The sequence below is a fragment of the Phyllobates terribilis genome, unplaced genomic scaffold (assembly GCF_046119375.1).
Source record: "Phyllobates terribilis strain yellow unplaced genomic scaffold, ASM4611937v1 Scaffold_8__6_contigs__length_399053987, whole genome shotgun sequence".
NCBI lineage: Eukaryota > Metazoa > Chordata > Amphibia > Anura > Dendrobatidae > Phyllobates > Phyllobates terribilis.
In genome coordinates, this window is record NW_027362768.1 from 316,416,346 (window position 1) to 316,441,421 (window position 25,076).

Sequence of the window (25,076 nt, forward strand, 5' to 3'; positions counted from 1 at the left end):
TAAAACTTTCACACTCCTTATCTATAAACTATTCCAATATTTCCGGCCACAACTGTTTACCCTTCTCCTATAGTAATACTTCTGCTTTACGTCACTTGTCTCGTCTATTGCATTATTTCTGTGTCTTGCTGTGTATAAAAATGTAACTCTTCAGATTTTGTGTTATACTAGCCTGATGAAGAGACCTGAGTAGTTTCGAAAGCTTGCAATCTTTTCAGCTAGCAATTAAAAGGTATCAGCTACTGAGGACTCTCAAATCTAAATATTTTTCTATCTACTGGCTAACACGGTACAAAGATATATATTTTCCCTGTCCCACAAGAGAAAAATCCGAAGCTTGATTGATTAATGAAGATTGCAGACTGAAACTCAGTGCAATTGTATTAACTGAAAGTAAATGCTAACATATGTAAAAATAATGTTTTGCCCATGTCAAAGGCCTGCAAAGCATAAATAGGAGCCGAGTTGTAATATGGTGTTCCGGCTGTGCCTGTTCATAAGAGCTGCAAACAGGTGTCGGTCCCCACTGATCTAATGTTGATGATCTATCCTAAGAATATCAGTATCTATGTATTGGACAACCCCTTTAAAGTTTTGTTTCACATATTGTTTTTTTAAAGTATGTTCATTGTTCTCAAAGTGTGCTCTACTTCCCATTTTAGGAAAGAGAGTTTAGAAAACAAAGATGGAGATAAAGGGGAGAATGATCGGAAAAAAGCAATTGATGCAAAGGTTGTATGACCTTAATGCTCTGTGTTATGATTCATTCCTTTTTATAAAGAATTTGGTCCTGGGGACTACATCTCATATGGGAGACTGTTCTTTTGGCCAATTGCCAGCTCACAAGTTCTTAGTTCTAGATCAGGGATGTCAAACTCAAACAAAGGGCCAAAATGGAAAATTTAGATAAAGTCACGGGCCAACCAATGTACAGTATAATGGGCCCCACAAAGTCCTCCATACAGAAAAATGGGCCCCCACATAGTCCTCCATACAGAATAAGGCCCCACACAGTCCTCCATACAGAATAATGGTCCCCACACAATCCTCCATACAGAATAATGGGCCTCACATAGTGCTCCATACAGAATAATGGGCACCACATAGTGCTCCATACAGTATAATGGGCCCACATAGTCCTTCATACAGAATAATGGCCCCACATAGTCCTCCATACAGAATAATGGGCCCCACATAGTCCTCCATACAGAATAATGGCCCCACATAGTCCTCCATACTGTATAATGGCCCCACATAGTCCTCCATACAGAATAATGGCCCCACATAGTCCTCCATACAGAATAATGGGCCCCACATATTCCTCCATACAGAATAATGGACCCCACATAGTCCTCCATACAGTATAATGGGCCCCACATAGTCCTCCATACAGTATAATGGCCCCACATAGTCCTCCATACAGTATAATGGGCCCCACATAGTCCTCCATACAGTATAATGGGACCTCACATGGTCCTCCATACAGTATAATCAACCCCACATAGTCCTCCATACAGAATAATGGGCTCCACATAGTCCTTCATACAGAATAATGGCCCCACATAGTCCTTCATACAGAATAATGCCCCCACATAGTCCTCCATACAGAATAATGGGCCCCACATAGTCCTCCATACAGAATAATGGGCCCCACATAGTCCTCCATACAGAATAATGGACCCCACGTAGTCCTCTATACAGAATAATGGGCCCCACATAGTCCTCCATACAGAATAATGGACCCCACATAGTCCTTTATACAGAATAATGGGCCCCACATAGTCCTCCATACAGAATAATGGACCCCACATAGTCCTCCATACAATATAATGACCCACATAGTCCTCCATACAGAATAATGGGCCCACATAGTCCTCCATACAGAATAATGGCCCCGCATAGTCCTCCATACAGAATAATGGCCCCACATAGTCCTCCATACAGAATAATGGCCCCACATAGTCCTCCATACAGAATAATGGACCCCACATAGTCCTCCATACAGAATAATGGCCCCACATAGTCCTCCATACAGAATAATGGCCCCACATAGTCCTCCATACAGAATAATGGCCCCACATAGTCCTCCATACAGAATAATGGCCCCACATAGTCCTTCATACAGAATAATGTTTTTTTTTAAAAAAACAACAACTGGCAAACAAGCAATACTTTACTCACCCTCCACGGGTCCAGCACTGAGTCTCTGCTACTGCTCCCGGTGTTTGTTGTAATCTGCAGTGCTGATGTCATGTCAGCAGCATGGCTGCAGTGCTGTTATATTCTATAGGGAATGTATCATCAGAAAGTGACTTGTTGTTTTAAATCAAATTTTTGAGGTGTTTTTTTTTTCAAATTTTCCATATCACTTTCTACATTTAAAAATAATCAGAAATCTTGCAATTTAGAAACTAAACTCATACTCCATGCTCTGTACAGAAGACTTGTCAGCAGTCTCATTATCATCAGAGGCAGGATTACAATTACAAGTAACATTCCTATATACAGTTTAGAACACAGAATCCAATCCATCAAACATATTAAGTTATGTTACAGCTCACCTCCTCCACATCCCTTCACGAAGAGCTTTGCCATGACATCAGCAATCTCACTAAGTGTTTCAGTACAATTCTTTAGGGTCTGAGTCAGCCTATTGCTGCTGTAAGTAGGTGTTATGATAGTGTTGCAACTCACTTGGAAAAATAGCTACTCTGGCTTAAACTACAGCAGTGTGGCTGGACATCCAAATGAGACTATCACCAGTGTCACCAGAAATACCAGTAGGGAGAAAGTATATAAAGCCGCACCCCAAAGGTGATAGGGCAGCAAATGAGTAAATGAAAACACCTGTTACCCTATAAAGACTGAAGCAAGGATAACAGAAACTAACACCTGGAGAAAGAGTGTATCTGCTGTGGCTTGGCGGACAGAGAAGCCCACCACAAAGCACAGGCTCAAGGGTTTGAACCCAGACGAATAACAGTAGGAGTCTAATATTAGGCCCTGTGGCCAGTGTGAAATTTGGAAGGCTTTTCCTTTTTTATATAGTGATATGAAAAATAATAATAAAAAAAAAAACATTTGACAAAATGTTTTTAACATAAAAACCAGATTTAACAATACATCATTTTCTGGAAAAAAAAACCCTTTAAATTTGTTCGGTCTAGTAATGATTGAACCTCACTTGTATTGATAGATATTGAAAAACAGAATGTTACTCTGAATATATTAACGTTGTGTTTTCTCCTTTAGGTTACAGTAGATGAAGAAGCAGAGGAAGAAAAGGAACATACTCAGCCAGGTACCCTGGTGTATTAAAGGTCTATTCTCAAGTTTGAAGGCTATTGCCTATCTATAGAATCCTAGAATGTTAGAGTTGGAGGGGACCTCCAGGGTCATCGTGTCCAACCCCCTGCTCAATGCAGGCTTCACTAAACCATCTCAGACAGATGTCTGTCCAGCCTCTGTGTGAAGACTTCCATTGAAGGAGAACTCACCACCTCTTGTGGCCGCCTGTTCCTCTCATTGATCACCTCACTGTCAAAAAGTTTTTTTCTAATCTGTATCTTCTCCCTGTCAGTTTCATTACATTCCTTCTAATGTTTCCATGTGCAAATTAGAATAAGGATGATCCTTCTACACTGTGACAGCCCTTCAGATATTTGTAGACAGCTGTTAAGTCTCCTCTTAGTCTTCTTTTTTGCAAGCTAAACATTCCCAGGTTCTTTAATCATTCCTTGTAGGACATAGTTTTCTGTCCACTCACCATCCTGGTAGCTCTTCTCTGCATTTGCCCCAGTTTTTCAATGTTTTTTTTTAAAAAAAATTGTTGCCCAGAACTGGACACAGTATTCCAGTCTAACCAAGGAGGAGTAGAGGGGGATAATTATTCACGTGATCTAGACTCTATGCTTCTCTTAATACATCCCAGAACTGTGTTTGCCTTTTTTGCTGCTGCATCACACTGTTGACTCATGTACAGTCTGTGATCTATTAGTATACCCAAGTCTTTTTCACACATCCTGTTGCTTAGTTCTATTCCTCCCCTATGTCATTTTCGTTTTTCCTGCCTAGATTTAGAATCTTGCATTTCTCCATGTGATGAGGGATAACCTCCTGACCATCAGCTCTAAGGAGTCCCTTGTGAATGGGATGGACGTTGATCAATCACACTACTTCTCCATTCATTCTTAATAGTACCGCCGGAGATAACTGAACGTTTCGCTCTGGTGGTCTTCAGCACTCCTATAAGAATGAACCGTTCAGCAGTGTGCATCATCGACCCCCGCTCCATTCTTATGGGTCTCTTTAGAGCCCCGTTTCATTGAAATTGGAGCGGTCAGACCTCTAACAGTCAGGAAGTTATTTTATATCCCCCTTATAGGGAATTTCCTTCAAACTTGAGAATACCCCTTTAAAGGGATTATCTAACCTGATAAAAAGCAACAACTTATAACCCTCCCTTTGTAATTCCCCTCCTCTCCCCATTCGTCACCCCAGGTTGTCCCCTCGGCCTCCGTCGGGCTTCGTTTGAGTGTCCTCATGTCACACAGTAGGGTGGCATTAAGATGTTTTATGTAATTGGCCTTTTTGCTGCTGGAGGCCACACAACCCCTTTAATAATTCAGGAGCTTTATTCTGAAGTGAGAACTTTTTGTTATGTTCTATCTATCGACAAAACAGAATGTGAAGTTCAATTCCACGTTCTTTTAATCTCTCATCCATTTGTCCAAAATTCTCATTTTGACCACTAGTTCCATAAAATTTATGTTAAATAATATTAAAGCTATTTGTGCAGGTGGCATCTATTACTACTAATGATATGTATTTTAGATGAGGAGGATGAAGAAGAACCAGAAGTACCAGCAGGTCCTCGTCCACGTCGGATGTCGGAGCTAAATATGAAAGAAAAGATAACTCCGATTCCGGAGGGCAGCGCCTTCTTTATTTTCAGCAACACTAACCCGTAACTATAGATCTTCTGTATATATGTCTTGTGTTGTAACCATAATGAAGGTGATATTATAAATGAGGGGCACAGTCATGGGGAACAGAAAAGGGCCTTCCCCAAACTGTTCCCACAATGTTGGAAATTGTCCAAATTGTCTTGGTATGCTGAATCATTCTCCAAACCCAGACCCGTCCATCAGACGCCAGATAGAGCAGTGTGATCCGTCACTGCACAGAACACGTTCCCTTCAGAGTCCAGTGGTGGCGGCTTTACACCACTACGTCCAACGATCGGCATTGTGCTTGGTGATGTAAGGCTGCATGCCGCTGCTCAGCCATCAATGTCCCAGCAGGGTCGCAGTGTTTGTGCTGATGTTATTACCAGAGGAGGTCTGGACTCTGCAGTTATCGAGTCAGCAGAGCGTTGTTGACTTTTCTGCCCTCTGCTCCTCAGCTCTCGGCCCCCCGCTCTGTAATATAACAGGGTCTCCACTTCCTGGCTGAGTTGCTGCAGTTCTTTCCACGTCTCAATAATATCACTCACAGGTGATGGGGGAAGATTTAGGAGGGAAGAAATGTCATGAACGAACTTGTTACCCCGGTGGCTCCTATTACAGGACCCCACTAATATTAATGAGCTCTTTACCACCAACCATTCTGTCCCATGTTAGTAAAGGCAGACGGCAGGCAAGGGGATGGATGTTATACACTGGGGGGGTGAGGGGCCCGAGTGTTATACACTAGAGGGGTGAGGGGCCGAATGTCATACTTTGAGGGGCTGGATGTTATACACTGGGGGGGCGCCAGATGTTGTACATTGGGGGCAATGGGCGGGATGTTGTACACTGGCACTGGTAGCGAGGGGCCAGATGTTGTACGGGGGGGGGTGAAAAGGGCCGGATGTTTTACACCGGGGGCGAGGGGCGGATGTTATACACCGGGGGCGAGGGGCGGATGTTATACACCGGGGGGAGGGGCGGATGTTATACACCGGGGGCGAGGGGCGGATGTTATACACCGGGGGCGAGGGGCGGATGTTATACACCGGGGGCGAGGGGCGGATGTTGTACACCGGGGGGAGGGCCGGATGTTATACACCGGGGGGAGGGGCGGATGTTATACACCGGGGGCGAGGGGCGGATGTTATACACCGGGGGCGAGGGGCGGATGTTATACACCGGGGGGAGGGGCGGATGTTATACACCGGGGGGAGGGCCGGATGTTATACACCGGGGGCGAGGGGCGGATGTTATACACCGGGGGCGAGGGGCGGATGTTATACACCGGGGGCGAGGGGCGGATGTTATACACCGGGGGCGAGGGGCGGATGTTATACACCGGGGGGAGGGCCGGATGTTATACACCGGGGGGAGGGGCGGATGTTATACACCGGGGGCGAGGGGCGGATGTTATACACCGGGGGGAGGGCCGGATGTTATACACCGGGGGGAGGGCCGGATGTTATACACCGGGGGCGAGGGGCGGATGTTATACACCGGGGGGAGGGCCGGATGTTATACACCGGGGGGAGGGGCGGATGTTATACACCGGGGGCGAGGGGCGGATGTTATACACCGGGGGGAGGGGCGGATGTTATACACCGGGGGGAGGGGCGGATGTTATACACCGGGGGGAGGGGCGGATGTTATACACCGGGGGCGAGGGGCGGATGTTATACACCGGGGGTGAGGGGCGGATGTTATACACCGGGGGCGAGGGGCGGATGTTATACACCGGGGGGAGGGCCGGATGTTATACACCGGGGGGAGGGGCGGATGTTATACACCGGGGGCGAGGGGCGGATGTTATACACCGGGGGCGAGGGGCGGATGTTATACACCGGGGGGAGGGGCGGATGTTATACACCGGGGGGAGGGGCGGATGTTATACACCGGGGGGAGGGGCGGATGTTATACACCGGGGGCGAGGGGCGGATGTTATACACCGGGGGCGAGGGGCGGATGTTATACACCGGGGGGAGGGCCGGATGTTATACACCGGGGGGAGGGGCGGATGTTATACACCGGGGGCGAGGGGCGGATGTTATACACCGGGGGGAGGGGCGGATGTTATACACCGGGGGGAGGGCCGGATGTTATACACCGGGGGGAGGGCCGGATGTTATACACCGGGGGCGAGGGGCGGATGTTATACACCGGGGGCGAGGGGCGGATGTTATACACCGGGGGGAGGGCCGGATGTTATACACCGGGGGGAGGGGCGGATGTTATACACCGGGGGCGAGGGGCGGATGTTATACACCGGGGGGAGGGGCGGATGTTATACACCGGGGGGAGGGCCGGATGTTATACACCGGGGGCGAGGGGCGGATGTTATACACCGGGGGCGAGGGGCGGATGTTATACACCGGGGGGAGGGCCGGATGTTATACACCGGGGGGAGGGGCGGATGTTATACACCGGGGGCGAGGGGCGGATGTTATACACCGGGGGCGAGGGGCGGATGTTATACACCAGGGGGAGGGCCGGATGTTATACACCGGGGGCGAGGGGCGGATGTTATACACCCGGGGGCGAGGGGCGGATGTTATACACCGGGGGGAGGGGCGGATGTTATACACTGTGGGGCGAGGGGCGGATGTTATACACCGGGGGGAGGGGCGGATGTTATACACTGTGGGGCGAGGGGCGGATGTTATACACCGGGGGCGAGGGGCGGATGTTATACACCGGGGGCGAGGGGCGGATGTTATACACCGGGGGGAGGGGCGGATGTTATACACCGGGGGCGAGGGGCGGATGTTATACACCGGGGGCGAGGGGCGGATGTTATACACCGGGGGCGAGGGGCGGATGTTATACACCGGGGGGAGGGCCGGATGTTATACACCGGGGGCGAGGGGCGAATGTTATACACCGGGGGCGAGGGGCGGATGTTATACACCGTGGGCGAGGGGCGGATGTTATACACCGGGGGCGAGGGGCGGATGTTATACACCGGGGGCGAGGGGTGGATGTTATACACCGGGGGCGAGGAGTGGATGTTATACACCGGGGGCGAGGGGCGGATGTTATACACCGGGGGCGAGGGGCGGATGTTATACACCGGGGGCGAGGGGCGGATGTTATACACCGGGCGCGAGGGGCGGATGTTATACACCGGGGGCGAGGGGTAGATGTTATACACCCGGGGCAATGAGACTGGATGAAAAAAATGGAATTGAGTGTTTAACACGTGTGTCTGAATACTTTTGTCCATACAATGTTGAGTATGTATCTTCTTTACCAGTGCTTTAATTTACAGGCCGCTCTTCTCATATGATCCTATGATAACACTTCCTGTATTTGTTTTGCTCAGGCACTTTTGCCTTGTCCCAAATCAAGTACTGCATTATGCACATCTATAATGTCTTGAATAATGACAATTGTGTTAGACACATTAATGTAGATAGTAATTGATTTCCAGGTAATGTCCAGAAGATAAAAAAAATAATTGCAATTAGGGCAGAGATTGACATTTTTATTAAAAAAAAAACAACAACTTTCAGTTGGTGTTGGACAGACATTTCCCGTACACTTATGTTAGGCTCTCCATTGATACAGTAATGCGTATGTTTCCTGTGCAGGATTCGGGTGGGCTGTCACAAACTTATTAACCATCACATCTTCACCAATCTGATCCTGGTGTTCATCATGCTGAGCAGCGCGTCACTGGCTGCCGAAGATCCCATCCGCAGTACCTCCTTCCGGAATATAGTAAGTACCATCCCGTCCATCAGTCACTTTATCCGGCATTCGCATTCTCTGCAGATTCAGCGAGTAAAAAAGTTTTTTGTAAAAGTGTTCCCATCCACTTTTAGTAGCAGTTGGCGTAATGCTCATGTGGTCGACCACCACTCTTCTCGACCCTAGCACACTCACATAACCAAGTGTGCATCCTTTCAATGGGTACAGAGAAAGAAACCACTGACAGGCACAGCTGACCACGGCCATCACCTGCCGGAACAACGGATGACGGAATCTGCTTTTATGAGAATAGGGAAGTTAAAGTGTTATTCCCATCTTCAAGATCCTATCCTAATATGTAGTAGGTGTAATAATAATATTAGCAAATACCCCCAATTAGAAATGTAGTATAGTTCTTCTGATTGGCTATGTCACTTACCCCATGTGCAGGGCATTGCAGTAGCTTAGGTATCCATGGTTAAGACCACAAGCAATTAACTAACTGTTACTATATGAGTGGTCGTAACCTTGCATGCTTAAGCTACTGCAATGCCCTGCACATGGGGTAAGTGACATAGCGAATCAGAAAAAATATTATACATTTATAATATTATTATTATTATTATTATTATTATTATTAAACCTACTTCATATTGGGAAAGGATCTTGGAGATGGGAATACCCATTTAAGCATATGTTCATACTTTGAAGACTTTTTTTGAGAGGATCTTCTCCAAAATTGTTTCAAAAGCTCTTCTAATTCATTTCTGTGGAAAATCTACTTTGCTTTTCATGAAAGTTTTTTTTTAGCTGTTTTTTTCACTAAGTTTAAGTTTCCACAATGAGTTTTTGATGCTGCGCATTTTTACTGTGCATAAGATGCAGCATTTAAGGCTATGGTCACACGACCATAGATCCTCTCTTCCAAGAGAATCGGAACAATTATGTAAATGACACTCTGATCAGAGTTTGATCCGAGTGTCAGCATAGTATGAGCTGACTCTCTCGAATGAGAGAATTGTACCACACTGTCAGAAGATGGAGAACAAAATTTCTCCATCTTCTCCATTGTGTGAGTTCGTGGAAATCGGATGTCATCCAAGTGCGGTCCGATGGTTTCCATCCACCCAAAGACTTGATTGGTTGAGTGGCATCTGATTTGCAATGCATGCTGCAATTTTTTTTTCATTCTGAAACGCTGATCAGCACTGCCCCTTTGAATAACATAGGTCCTAGTGCTATCATATAAAACATTGGATAGGACTCGTAGGATGTATATTCTCATCTGAGCGAGCCCCTACAGTCCAAGCAGAGTGGATGGGATTTCTGGGAATCTCATGCCCAATGTGCTTTTTTTTTACGCTGCATAATCTGACCTGCGGTGCGTGATCGAAATTTGCAACGTGTCAATCTCCCTTGAGTTTTATGTGCGGATTTTCCCCATAGAATTGAATTAGAAGCGGAAAATCCAAACAGCGCAGATGACCGTACCAACAAAGTTTTGTCAGGACGAAAGCCCAAAAATGAATAATGCAAAGGGGTTAAAGAGGTTGTTCCATCTCATTCATTATGGAATTTTCACAGGATATCAAAAACGGGGCTGCGGTATACACCCCATTTGGCCCCATTCATTTTGTATGGGATTTTCGAAACTTTCTGCGCAACCAATTTACAAATCTCCATTGTTTTATTACAAATGGATTTGTAAATCGGTATTACAGATTCTAGATGTCAAAACGAAAGCCCAAAAATAAATAGGGGTTAAAGAGGTTGTCCCATCTCATACGTTACGGCATATCCACCGGGCTGCCGTCTACATTCCTCCCCCATCATGGCCCTACCCATTCATTTCTATGGGATATTCAAAAATTGCTCTGCAACTGGATCCAATTTACAAATCTCCACTGTTTTATCCCCTCCACGAATGAACTTTTTTTTTTAATCTCCTACAGATTCTAGATGTTGCAGTGTCTTACAATGTGTTAGAAATGCTGCCATATAGGGCGGTGATATTTCATCACAGCAGACAAGGATTTTGAAAGAAACGAGATAAGAATAAAGTTTCACAAGTTTGTAACACTTGGAGTCTTGACCTTTCCCAGAACTTGCAGGCAGCCATGGAGCTCTCTTCTTCTCATATATTTGCATTGTGAAATCCATGTGTCCCGCACGGCGCGCAGCCCCGGCGCTGTGCCATGTGTCATTACCACTTCATTTAGCTGGCACACTGAGCCTGCCCCCGCTGCTCAGCCAAGCGCTCCAGATCCTGATTGAATTTTCATCAAAAATAGCCGACCTTTGTTAGAAGCCATCGGTTGCAACTCCTGGGGACAGAGTCTCAGTAATGATCCGAGCAACAAGGACCTGCTCCTCGCGCAGAGAGATTTCACTTTAATTCAATCTTATAATATTTTTGCAATTAATGTCGTTTGCCAGTAGGGAATGTTGTAAAGTCATGAAAAAAAAACTTTTAAATCTGCTGGTCCTGCACTGATGATTTTATGTTTAGTCTTCATGTGACCACTGCAGCCAATCACTAGCCTCAGAGATGACATTTGCATACGTGCACCATGATCTCTCATACCAGTGATTGGCTGCAGCAATCACGGGATGTCATCACTGCAAGACCAGTAATGGTTATTTATTTGTTCTATAACATTCCCTGGCCCCGTCATTGGTTTTTTTTTTTGTACTTCTTTATTTTTGGATTTTAGGCATTTTTTTTCTTGTTGCAAATTTATTACATCTTCTGCTCCATTTTTACATTTTTTTCAGCCCTTTAAATTTTTGTTACCTTGACAATGTGGGTAACTATTTTCATTTTCCAGATCTTTTTAGCTAATTAATTATTTGGGGCTATTAGAAATATCTTAAAATTTTTTGCTATGGTACTCCAGTACCCATGCGGCGTACAAAATACGTATTCACTTTTTTTTTCCCAAGTGAAGACTAAGGGTATGTTCACACAATGCAGATTTGTTGCCTCTCGACGCCGATTTGTCACGAAATCTGGAGGGAATCCTGATGGCTGCAAAGTGAATGAGAATCCTGAAGCCTCATGCACACGCTGCTTATTTGTGACTAGCAGATTTGGTGCAGATTTATTTCAAGTTTTTGGTGCAGATTTCACCCATAATAATGAGTAGGGAAAAATCTGCACCAAAAATGCATGTAAAAAAAAACATGGCAAAAACCCACCTAATTTACACTGCGTTTTTCCTGCCAAGAGATGCAGAAATTTCTGCATCAAATACTTAACATGTGCCCATACCCTAACATCTGACATTTTAAAGCTTATTGAAAGGATAGTGTGACATTGTACTCTATAAAAAAAAAACAAAAAAAAAAAAACAAAAAAAATGTTTTCCGTTTTGAGCAAAATTAATCATTGTGCGCCATTTTGATGATTTTGGCGCAAATTCCATCAACAAAAAAACACAAAGAAAGTACTGATATTGATTAAAAACAAAAGACGTAGTTGATGAATCTTGGCCGTGGTTTTGTATTCCAATATCCAAATGTAAAATTAAAATGTGATTAGACGGCGACACCTAAAGGCTATGGGAGGAATGACACTTTTTAACAAACTGAATGAACTAAAAGTAAAAGCTAAATCCCATCAATATTCGGTGTGACTACCTTTTGCCTCTAAAAGCAGCATCAATTCTTCCAGGTACATTTGCACAGTCAGGGATTTTTTAGGATTATAGTCAGGTTTATCAGTAACCAATTATACCAAACAGGAGATATCGATCATCATTTTCATATGTAGGTTGAAACTCGGTGATTAACAGAAACAGATGTGTGGGAGGCTTAACACTTGGTGAGGAAAAGCCAAACTGTGTTAAAAAGGTGAGGTTGTGGAAGACGGTTTCATATCCAAGATCATACTCCATGGCAAGACTGTGCAGCAACAAGACCTGTGGTTAGTTCTCCAAGATGTTTGGAACAACCTCACTGTAGAGTTACTTCAAAATTATTAGTGTGCCTAAAAGAATGTATGTTGTTTTGAAGGCAAAGGGCGGTCACCAAATACTGATGTTACTTAGATTTCTCTTTTGTTCATTCATTTTTCATTTTAAAGGGAATCTGTCACCAGGATTTTGCTATGAGATCTGGTAGCGGCATAATGTAGGGATAGAGACCATGATTTCAGCCATATATCATTTTGTTTACTGGGTGCAGCAGTTATGATAGCAGCACAGTTTTCTCTGCTGTAGATCTCTGAATGCTGAGCTCTGTATAACCGTGCCCACAGCACTGATTGGCTGCTTCCTGTGTACACTGTAACAGAGCTCAGAATGCTCAGCTTAGTATAACCCCGCCCACAACACTGATTGGCTGATTCCTCTGTACACTGTAGCAGCGTTCTGAATGCTGAACTCTGTATAAATCCGCCCACAACACTGATTGGCTGCTTCCTGTGTACACTGTAGCAGAGTTCTGAATGCTGAGCTCTGTATAACCCCGCCCACAGAACTGTTTGGCTGCTTCCTGTATACACTATAGCAGAGCTGTGAATGCTGAGCTCTGTATAACCCCACCCACACCACTGATAGTCTGCTTCCTGTATACACTGTAGCAGAGCTCTGAATGCTGAGCTCTGTATAACCCCACCCACAGAACTGTTTGGCTGCTTCCTGTATACACTATAGCAGAGCTGTGAATGCTGAGCTCTGTATAACCCCACCCACACCACTGATAGTCTGCTTCCTGTATACGCTGTAGGAGAGCTCTGAATGCTGAGCTCTGTATAACCCCGCCCACAGAACTGTTTGGCTGCTTCCTGTATACACTATAGCAGAGCTGTGAATGCTGAGCTCTGTATAACCCCACCCACACCACTGATAGTCTGCTTCCTGTATACACTGTAGCAGAGCTCTGAATGCTGAGCTCTGTATAACCCCACCCACAGAACTGTTTGGCTGCTTCCTGTATACACTATAGCAGAGCTGTGAATGCTGAGCACTGTATAACCCCACCCACACCAGTGATAGTCTGCTTCCTGTATACGCTGTAGGAGAGCTCTGAATGCTGAGCTCTGTATAACCCCGCCCACAGAACTGTTTGGCTGCTTCCTGTATACACTATAGCAGAGCTGTGAATGCTGAGCTCTGTATAACCCCACCCACACCACTGATAGTCTGCTTCCTGTATACACTGTAGCAGAGCTCTGAATGCTGAGCTCTGTATAACCCCGCCCACAGAACTGTTTGGCTGCTTCCTGTATACACTATAGCAGAGCTGTGAATGCTGAGCTCTGTATAACCCCACCCACACCACTGATAGTCTGCTTCCTGTATACACTGTAGCAGAGCTCTGAATGCTGAGCTCTGTATAACCCCGCCCACAGAACTGTTTGGCTGCTTCCTGTATACACTATAGCAGAGCTGTGAATGCTGAGCTCTGTATAACCCCACCCACACCACTGATAGTCTGCTTCCTGTATACACTGTAGGAGAGCTCTGAATGCTGAGCTCTGTATAACCCCGCCCACAGAAATGTTTGGCTGCTTCCTGTATACACTATAGCAGAGCTGTGAATGCTGAGCTCTGTATAACCCCACCCACACCACTGATAGTCTGCTTCCTGTATACACTGTAGCAGAGCTCTGAATGCTGAGCTCTGTATAACCCCGCCCACAGAACTGTTTGGCTGCTTCCTGTATACACTATAGCAGAGCTGTGAATGCTGAGCTCTGTATAACCCCACCCACACCACTGATAGTCTGCTTCCTGTATACACTGTAGGAGAGCTTTGAATGCTGAGCTCTGTATAATCTCGCCCACACCACTGATTGGCTGCTTTCTGTGTACTCTGTATAGTGACAGAAAGCTGCTAATCAGTGGTGGTGGTGTGGTTGGACTAGGAGGCACAAGCCCAGTTGCCCTGTAGTGATATAATTTCCTGCTGATAAAACACTGATTCTATTGAAACAGAAAAACACAGCCCCTGTTCTTTCTTCTAGAAGGGGGTCCCAATTGAAAGGAGTGTCATGGTCGCACATGACAGCTGGCACACCGTTCATGTGTATGGGACTGACGTAAATAGCTGAGCATTGTACAGAGCTATCGCAGTCAGTCCCTTAGACCATTAATGGAGGTCAACATAAATGTGTGGTGGTCCGCTTCCTCCAGGGTCTGGCATGATTGCAGTGGCCACATCCCTGCTGATAAGGATGGATCTTCTTCCTACACCGTGTACCAATTCTTGGTCCATGACCATTCTTGATTGTTCATCAGAGCCCCGTCCTCCGTCATTTTGCCGCCTTCTCACTGTGCTCTTGTACCTTGCAGATTCTTGGTTACTTTGACTATGCTTTCACAGGAATCTTTACCGTTGAAATCTTCCTAAAGGTAAATGACTGCTGAAGTTTCCTTGCTGGATGTGATATAAGATAACCTGTGACTCTTCTGTACCCCCAGGTTCTAGGATATGCAGATTATGTCTTCACTAGTATGTTTACATTTGAAATCGTATTGAAGGTAACCTGGTTTGTGTGAAGCCCGTATAGAAATCAGCAGGACGGGGCGATTCTTGGCCAGTCGAGAACTCTTCTGTCCCCTCTACCACACATAAGGCCACGTTGAGACATCGGCGATTTGTTCTTTTATGCAAAAAACGGACTGATTTTCATCAGTGTTTACTTCGTTTGTCAGTTGTTACCATCAGTGTCTCTATCACACTGCAGAAAAGCAAATCCTAACAGTGGACAACATGCACACTGTCAGGATTCCAGTCTATTGCCTGCTCAAGCCATCATTGCCTGACCACACCCGGATGCTTTCATACTTGCAGCAACTAGTCGGCATGTGATTGCACATATGCACTCACTTAGCTGCGGTTATACGTTGACCCCTCGAGCAGGCAACAGAGCAGAATCCTGACAGTGTGCACATTGCACTGTCAGAATTTGCTTTTTTGCAGTGTAGAAACTTTGTTTTAGCTCAAAAAAACCCTTTAACATGCCATCATTTTTTTTGACCAATCTTTATATAATCGTACTCATACATAGGTACAGTAGTTCCCCAATAAACTTCCATAGGGTTGTAGAAAAGCTCCTTACAATCCGGAGGTTATATGTAACTTGTAGGACCCCTTTGTGCAGCATTGCTCCCGATGTAAAATACATGGTTGTCAGGGGGTCTTTGCAAGTAAAAAAAAATTGCAGCAAAAATTTGCACTTTAAAGGGGCGCACTTGCTGTTCTGTACCTATTGCATGTGTGGCTATGTGCAATTGGCATGGTACTGAAGTCCATCAGCAGAAGATCCCTTTAATTAGTTGTGATCATGGCAAATTGACCAAGAATACCTTATTCCTGCTGATTTATATATGGGTTTCTGTGTGGGTTTTGTCTGAATGGAGTGCGTTTCGTCTGCACATAAAACCCGAGAGGCGTTCGTTCTTAGAACATGATGTGATATTTTCGAGTGATACTTATGGCTGCATCTGACGACAGCTCAACATTCCCACCGAACCAGTAGCATGGACGAAATGCAGGCTTTATGTATATACTATACTTCTACATATATACACGGATGTATCTGTTATCCATGTGATCCTTGTATTTTACCATCATCTACTTGTCTGTTCTTGATACTTCGCCTTGACACCAAGTCATCATCATTCATTTCTCACATGTATATTCCTTCTCTAGACTTCCGTAATGTTGAGGCTTCCCCGTCAGATAAAACCTGATGATTTTTGTGGGATCACAAAATTTTATGGGATTCCCTGACAGATGATGTTGAGGGAAAGGTTTGGATGGTTGGAATTCACTCACCCGAATCTTTAGATCTGCATGCAGATGAAGCCACTGTTTGGTTATTCGGCAGTGACTTTCTCTGAAGCCCCAAACTGCAGAGGAGAAAGTCTTCCTGCATAGAGCGATCTGATATTGGGAGCCTTATATGTGTCATGTCCTGGGATTGTGAGACTGTCCTTCCGAATTTGGGGCATTTTGGAACTATAAAGAAGTGTAGAGACTAGTAAGGCCAGTCTTAAGATTATTCGACAGTGACTTTCTCTGAAGCCCCAAACTGCAGAGGAGAAGGTCTCCCTACATAGAACGATCCGATATTGGGAGTCTTTATTGGAGTATGTGTCATGTCCTGGGATTGTGAGAGTTTCCTTCCGAATTTGGGACGTTTTGGAACCATAAAGAAGTGTAGAGACTAGTATGGCCAGTCTTAAAGTAGATGAGACCAGATTGTTATAAAAATTCTGGTGAGCCACAAATGATGCCCCATACACCTGAGATGGCTGTCAGCCGAACAATGTTTTGGACGATCATTCAGACTGCAGCTTTCTCGCCCAACTCTACTTCCGGTGTTCCCTATGAGAGAGTCACGGCCAGACTCCGCAGTCCAAAATTGGACATGCTGAATCCTTGACTGCTCGGAAAAGCATCTGTCCAGGGCCACCATACATAGTAGACTGTTGGCTGAACCCATTGATATCGGCGGTTTTGTCCGATGTTAGTCTAATGTGTATGGTGGCCTTAAGGCTCAGGAGAGGCTGCAGACAGTGCCAGGCGCAGCAGCATGCATGTCAGAGGCAGTGTGTAAGCTCCAGCCCACTGCAAGGAGAAGGACAGAAGATAAGCCGACTGTACGTGATCTTAGTGTAAATGTATCTTAGACTTGTTTGACAAGTATTTACATACTGTAGTCATGTCCAGTTGTCTGTAGATTTGTGATCTTAAAGGGGTTTTCCGGGCCTACAAATTTAAAGACCTGTTCTTCAGATAGGCCATCAACATCAGATTAGTAGAGAATCACAGATCTGTAATCAATGACCTATCCTAACAGATAAATGATCAATTTTACAGTCTGTGGGTCAGTATCATGATCATTTCTATTCTTATTATCATACATTTCATAAAATGACGTCTGTGCTGTCGGCTCGGTGGGAACGTGCACCATGCATGGAGCAGTGGGTGGTGTTCCCGACATGATCTGTGCGCACGTGTTGCTTACATGATTTCCTTCTAGCTTGATCGCATGAGCCTCACTGCTGGGCGGCACTGTGTGAGCGCTATCTGGAGTGGCAAAGCAATGTTCTTACACTTTCTTGAGTGCGTTATGTTTTTGCTGATGGTTTGCTGCAAATATAACTGAAATATATCAGTCCTCATTGCAACCAATCAGGTAGCTACTTTTATCTTACAATCTTTCTTGGAAAAATGCAGACTTCTATCTGATTTGTTGTTATAGGCACCTGTATCCATAAGGCTTAATATGTCATTAATGAGAGAATATAACATGTTACAACAAATGGTGATGTTATAGAAATAAAAGACAAAAAACTAACACTGCAGGTCAGCCGTGTTACCTTTTACCTGTCAGTGAGATTGTGGGCATATTCAGTATTTTTCTACAATGTTTTTGGAATAAATAATTAAACCATTCGCTAAATTGCATAAAGGCTATGGACACCTTTGACTTAAAGAAAATCATTTTGACATATGTTAGTGATTACCTATAATTAGTAAAAGTCTTCAACCTTCTCTCCTTCTTTACTTTTCAGACCCCTTGATATGCAGTTTGCAGATTTTTCTCTTGTGGGAGTGACTCTCCCAGTAATATAGGATGGATATGAGCTCTGTGTGTATTTAGGCTGCTGCTACTGTCTTTAATTTATGAGCACAGCTCTAGTACTGTACTTTCCTTCTCTTTTGCTTTCCTCCTTGTTTATAGCCTGTTTTTTCTGCCCTCCATAAAACTTCAGATAATTTCTTCCCTCTCCACTGCATATCTGTGTACACCCTTTCTCCCTGCAGTATGATCCAAGTTTCAGATGTTTCTTTTATGCAAGTGTCCCTTCCTGCAATATAGGCTGGATGTGAGCTCTGTGTGTATCCAGGCTGCTGCTGTCTTTCTTTTATGAGCACAGCTCTAATACTGGTTTTCCTTTCCTAATGCTTTTTTCCCTGGTCTATAGCCTGTTTTCTCTGCACTCCATAAAACTTTAGATGCTTTCTTCCCTCTCTACTAAAGATTTTTGTTCAACCCTTTTCCTGCTATCTCTGACATGGAGAGAAAAGAGGAACAGAGCAGAGAGAGCTGTCAGAACTGAGCAGGAGCTACGATGGATTTGTAACTTTTTTTTGCAAATCACTCAGATAAGACTCAACTACACTCTGAAGCAGATAAATGGTAAAAAATATTTAATAAAGACTATATAGAAAGTTGCGTAATTTTGCAATTTTGTGCAAAGGTGTACATAGCCTAAAGTGTAACGTCATAGTGACATGTCAGATGTTTTGATTGATGAAGGTTTGGGTGCTGAGACCCTCAAGATCACAGAAATGATGGGGTAGAAACCCTCAGCTAATCATTGTGTCCGCTTCTCTTTGGGGGCACAGACAGAAAATATACGTGCTCTTATACATTTTAGATACCTCTATTCCTAATCTCTGAGCACTGAAGAACACAGCTGAAGAGGCACAACTCCCAGGTGGTATTTATATAGAGATTTGGACTTGAGAACAGTAATTGGAGACGAAGACTGCAGTGATCCTCCTTTTTGATGCCGTGATCCTCCTTTTTGATGCCGTGATCCTCCTCCATTTAGATGCAGTGATCCTCCTTCATTTAGGTGCAGTGATCCTCCTTCTTTTTGATGCAGTGATCCTCCTTTTTGATGCAGTGATCATCCTCCTTTTTGATGCAGTAATCATCCTCCTTTTTGATGCAGTGATCATCTCCTTTTTGATGCAGTGATCCTCCTCCTTTTTGATGGAGTGATCCTCCTCCTTTTTGATGGAGTGATCCTCCTCCTTTTTGATGGAGTGATCCTCCTCCTTTTTGATGCAGTAATCATCCTCCTTTTTGATGCAGTGATCCTCCTCCTTTTTGATGCAGTGATCATCCTCCTTTTTGATGCAGTAATCCTCCTCCTTTTTGATGCAGTGATCCTCCTCCTTTTTGATGCAGTGATCCTCCTCCTTTTTGATGCAGTGATCCTCCACCTTTTTGATGCAGTGATCCTCCTCCTTTTTGATGCCGTGATCCTCCTCCTTTTTGATGCCGTGATCCTCCTCCTTTTTGATGCCGTGATCCTCCTCCTTTTTGATGCCGTGATCCTCCACCTTTTTGATGCAGTGATCCTCCTCCTTTTTGATGCCGTGATCCTCCTCCTTTTTGATGCCGTGATCCTCCTCCTTTTTGATGCCGTGATCCTCCTCCTTTTTGATGCCGTGATCCTCCTCCTTTTTGATGCAGTGATCCTCCTCCTTTTTGATGCAGTGATCCTCCTCCTTTTTGATGCAGTGATCCTCCTCCTTTTTTGATGCAGTGATTCTACTTCTTGGTTTCTACATAGTCTGAGCATGGAGGAAGGACTTATACAAAGGCTTCCATGTATTTTTCCCATGAACACACTCCATAAAAACAAACATTATAAAAGTTTCTCGTAAAGAAAATTATATAGAATATTTATATATATAATGCATACTATAAATAATATATATTATTGCTTGCTTCCGCCTGTGTGGTATCTATACATTGCAGCATTACATTTTTTTTTTGCAGGTTTAAGCTAATCTGTCGCTATATGTTCAATTGACATTTGTCACTGTGGACAGTCGGAGTGCTACATTTTCCTCCTTGTGGACAGCTTCACTTCGGCAACTCATGCTTTTTTTGTCAGTTTTTACACTGCCTAGTGATGGAGTCTGACGTCATTATATGTATACTGTATATACATGGTGCTTCCTAGTAAAATGCATGTCAGACTAATTTGCTTTTTACTGTTGTAGATGATGACATTCGGAGCATTCCTCCACAAAGGCTCTTTCTGCAGAAATTATTTTAATTTGCTGGATTTATTGGTCGTTGGAGTTTCATTGGTTTCCTTTGGTATTCAGTAAGTATATCGACTTAAAGGGATTGTCCACTACTTAAACAACTTTTTCTTAAATGCAACAGTGCTGCATGTAAAATAACACCATGAACTCAGTTACCGAACTGGCGCTGTTCCACCTATATTGTTGTGTTCACCAGTACTTGTGTGACATTGTCACGTAAACTCTACTGCCTTTGATCTGCTGCAGTCAGCACTGGCATTGGTGGAATGACATGATATATTCTTATTTTACATGGAGTACTGTTGCATTTAGGAAGGGGTTGTCCAAATAGTTGACAACCCCTTTAAGTATGGGTGTTTTTGACCTCTTTGTGCAATCCAATTTTTGTTTCAAGCATCCTACGATGATAAGTTGACCACAGAATCCCCAGTGATTAGTTGCAAAAACGATCAGTGATGAACTGTTCAATTTCTCTGCAGTGACCCCATAGGGGAAATGGGGCATTACACAATTCTTATTGAAATGCATGAACAGTACATATAAGGCATGGGCAGGCCAGGTCCTCCAAAGCAAAAGGAGCTCCTTGAAAGCCCTCTTTTGGCCAACAGATGCAATCTCCTCTTTTAATTAGCAATGCCCCAATAGGGAATTTAAAAATGGCTTTTCCAAATCAGGCAATCCCTTGTATAGGATTATTACACTTGAGTATTATTGTGAGTAACTTGACATTTTTAACCTTTCTGTCACGCACAGTGCAGGAAAGACAAAGTGCAACACGAAGGAATGAGGGGAAGGGAGCTCAGACACTAGGGAAAAGGGGAGTGGAGACCTCCTAGGCTGATCTAATATCACCCTGTCTACCCTACCGTCCCTATATTGGTTCCTCACCAATCGCCAAACAGGAAACCTAAGCCATGTATCTCCCTAGAGCTAGGCCCTGGATAGAGAAGGGTGGTGAGCACTGGTCAGTCCCCACTATAAACTAAAGACAACAAGGGAGACAAACACAGGGGGGAGAATCTTAGCTTGAGCCGACTTCAGAGAGATTACACCAAATGTCCTCCAAGCACCAGAGAGGAAGTAAGCAGACTGCAATAGCTCCAAGCGTTTACAAGGGAACATGTTAATATCACCGGCGCCTCCATGTAGCAAACTGAAAGTATTTAAACACCCAGGCCATGGTGTCAATCAGAGCAGGAGGGAGGTAGCCACTGGGTCCTAAAGTAAGACAGATTTAAGAAGGTGTCTGCAATGCCAAACGAAGAGATCTTCTGCAGCCAACTGCTGAGCGACTGTCTGTCACATCTGACACCCATAGCTAAGATATAGGAGCAGGGACATACAGTTATATGAAAAAGTTTGGGCACCCCTATTAATCTTAAGCTTAATGTTTTATTGCGGATTGCACATTTTCTGTTAGTACAATAAACCTCATTTCAAGGCAGAAACATTACTGTGTCCAACAGTTATTACATATATCAAACTGAAATAGCTGTTGCAAAAACACCAATTTTTATAAAACAATAAGATTAAGATTAATAGGGGTGCCCAAACTTTTTCATATAACTGTAAGTGCATAATCAGACTGACTTCAAGAACCTTGAAAGTTCAGTGACGACCCCTGCCACAGTTTAGTAATCCTGCCCCCTAGTGTGAATATCATACAAAACTATAGACAAACACTGCTGTGGTAACTAAGTATAAAGTATAAGGTATCCTAATAATCATCGCATTTCTTACTAAGTGACTGCTCACCGTGTGTGTCTTTACAGGTCAAGTGCTATATCTGTGGTCAAGATCCTGAGAGTTCTGAGAGTGCTGCGACCCCTGAGAGCCATTAACAGGGCAAAAGGGCTAAAGGTGTTTATTGCCTAAGAATGTGATGATAGATAACATAAATAACAAATCTAGTGTGTGGAACCAATAATAGAATTTTTAACCACTTTGCGTCCACTATACATTTGCACATATACCATAATAACAGGATCTGGATATATGTGTTAGCTTTAAAGGATATGTACACTTTTTTTTATTTCATTGTTGTCTTTTTGTCTAAAAAGCATTTTTTTTTATTACAACAGGGTTTCATTAATAATTTTGAACAGTTTGGTTTCTACAGCCTGTACAGTACAGACCAAAAGTTTAGACACACCTTCTCATTTAAAGATTTTTCTGTATTTTCATGACTATGAAAATTGTACATTCACACTGAAGGCATCAAAACTATGAATTAACACATGTGGAATTATATACTTAACAAAAAAGTGTGAAACAACTGAAAATATGTCTTATATTCTAGGTTCTTCAAAGTAGCCACCTTTTGCTTTGATGACTGCTTTGCACACTTTTGGCATTCTCTTGATGAGCTTCAAGAGGTAGTCACCGGAAATGGTCTTCCAACAATCTGAAGGAGTTCCCAGAGATGCTTAGCACTTGTTGGCCCTTTTGCCTTCACTCTGCGGTCCAGCTCACCCCAAACCATCTCGATAGGTTTCAGGTCTGGTGACTGTGGAGGGCAGGTCATCGGGCGTAGCACCCCATCACTCTCCTTCTTGGTCAAATAGCCCTTACACAGCCTGGAGGTGTGTTTGGGGTCATTGTCCTGTTGAAAAATAAATGATGGTCCAACTAAACGCAAACCGGATGGAATAGCATGCCGCTGCAAGATGCTGTGGTAGCCATGCTGGTTCAGTATGCCTTCAATTTTGAATAAATCCCCAACAGTGTCACCAGCAAAGCACCCCCACACCATCACACCTCCTCCTCCATGCTTCACGGTGGGAACCAGGCATGTAGAGTCCATCCGTTCACCTTTTCTGTGTCGCACAAAGACACAGTGGTTGGAACTAAAGATCTCAAATTTGGACTCATCAGACCAAAGCACAGATTTCCACTGGTCTAATGTCCATTCCTTGGGTTCTTTAGCCCAAACAAGTCTCTTCTGCTTGTTGCCTGTCCTTAGCAGTGGTTTCCTAGCAGCTATTTTACCATGAAGGCCTGCTGCACAAAGTCTCCTCTTAACAGTTGTTGAAGAGATGTGTCTGCTGCTAGAACTCTGTGTGGCATTGACCTGGCCTCTAATCTGAGCTGCTGTTAACCTGCGATTTCTGAGGCTGGTGACTCAGATAAACTTATCCTCAGAAGCAGAGGTGACTCTTGGTCTTCCTTTCCTGGGGCGGTCCTCATGTGAGCCAGTTTCTTTGTAGCGCTTGATGGTTTTTTGCAACTGCACTTGGGGACAATTTCAAAGTTTGCCCAATTTTTCGGACTGACTGATCTTCATTTCTTAAATTAATGATGGCCACTCATTTTTCTTTACTTAGAATTTGTATTATGGCAAGAAAAAAGCAGCTAACAGTCTATTCAGTAGGACTATCAGCTGTGTATCTACCTGACTTCTGCACAACACAACTGATGGTCCCAACCCCATTTATAAGGCAAGAAATCCCACTTATTACACCTGACAGGGCACACCTGTGAAGTGAAAACCATTTCCGGTGACTACCTCTTGAAGCTCATCAAGAGAATGCAAAGAGTGTGCAAAGCAGTCATCAAAGCAAAAGGTGGCTACTTTGAAGAACCTAGAATATAAGACATATTTTCAGTTGTTTCACACTTTTTTGTTAAGTTAATAATTCCACATGTGTTAATTCATAGTTTTGATGCCTTCAGTGTGAATGTACAATTTTCAAAGTCATGAAAATACAAAAAAATCTTTAAATGAGAAGGTGTGTCCAAACTTTTGGTCTGTACTGTACGTATCACCGTACATAGCTGATAGCAGATTGAGTTACTAGCGCATCGGTCATCTGAGGACTGGGTTTGTAACTCTTACTTCCTTTAACCTTTCCTTCATGCTGATTTATGACTAGATGGAAGGTTATAAAATGAGAAGGAGGAAGAAAAATAAGAGTAACAAACTCTGCTGTCAGGGGAGCTCACAGTTTTACTCCTTTTGCAGTCTGTTATGTACAGTGCTACATAGTGGCTGTAGAAGGAAAACTGATCAAAATTCTTTTTAAATCCCCAGTAAAGGGCTCATACAATATAGCAACTTCCAGAAGGGGTTTATTACCTATTCTTATACCCACATTTCCCTAGTAATCACATCGTTGTATTTTCATACCTTTTTCTTTGTCTTCAGCACGTTGTCCAATGTGTGTTTGTCGCCATCCGAACTATTGGTAACATCATGATCGTGACGACGTTGCTGCAGTTCATGTTCGCGTGTATCGGCGTTCAGCTGTTTAAGGTAAGCGAGGAAATAGGAAAGTGAAGAATTACAAAAAGAGATATGGTGGTGGTCCAGGCACAAGAGAGAGAAAAATGGTGCTTTATTGGGGTCTTATTACAGATTTTACAGTGGGCCCAGAAACTTCACGTTATGGTTCTGCTTCTATCGTTAAGAGATTTAGTATTATTGCTTTTATGTCTTCTAAAATCAGGGAAAGTTTTACCGATGTTCTGATGAAGCAAAACAGACCCCAGTGGAGTGCAAGTAAGTTTTTAGTCTTTTTGATATCTAGCCGATTCTCATCTTTCAGACAAAAACCAGCATCACATCTCCTGCTCGAAATTCTGCGGTATTTTATTCCCCTCTGCATCCCCGCATTTAACATTTAGTCTTAT

At 43.9% G+C, this 25,076-nt stretch overlaps 1 protein-coding gene across 14 annotated transcripts in view; it reads left to right on the plus strand.

The window, feature by feature from the left end:
* Positions 1–25,076, plus strand: part of CACNA1D (calcium voltage-gated channel subunit alpha1 D) — a 331,678-nt gene that overhangs the window by 226,159 nt on the left and 80,443 nt on the right. For 11 of the 14 annotated variants that reach the window (XM_073644565.1, XM_073644576.1, XM_073644564.1 and 8 more), the window contains exons 17-25: positions 663–732; positions 3,253–3,301; positions 4,834–4,966; positions 8,537–8,666; positions 14,933–14,992; positions 20,400–20,506; positions 22,220–22,307; positions 24,592–24,699; positions 24,893–24,945. In XM_073644565.1, the coding sequence (XP_073500666.1) occupies positions 663–732; positions 3,253–3,301; positions 4,834–4,966; positions 8,537–8,666; positions 14,933–14,992; positions 20,400–20,506; positions 22,220–22,307; positions 24,592–24,699; positions 24,893–24,945 (798 nt within the window). Of the gene's footprint in view, positions 1–662; positions 733–3,252; positions 3,302–4,833; positions 4,967–8,536; positions 8,667–14,932; positions 14,993–15,061; positions 15,122–20,399; positions 20,507–22,219; positions 22,308–24,591; positions 24,700–24,892; positions 24,946–25,076 lie in introns of all 14 variants that reach the window. The other 3 variants (XM_073644577.1, XM_073644566.1, XM_073644572.1) reach the window with 1 other exon arrangement.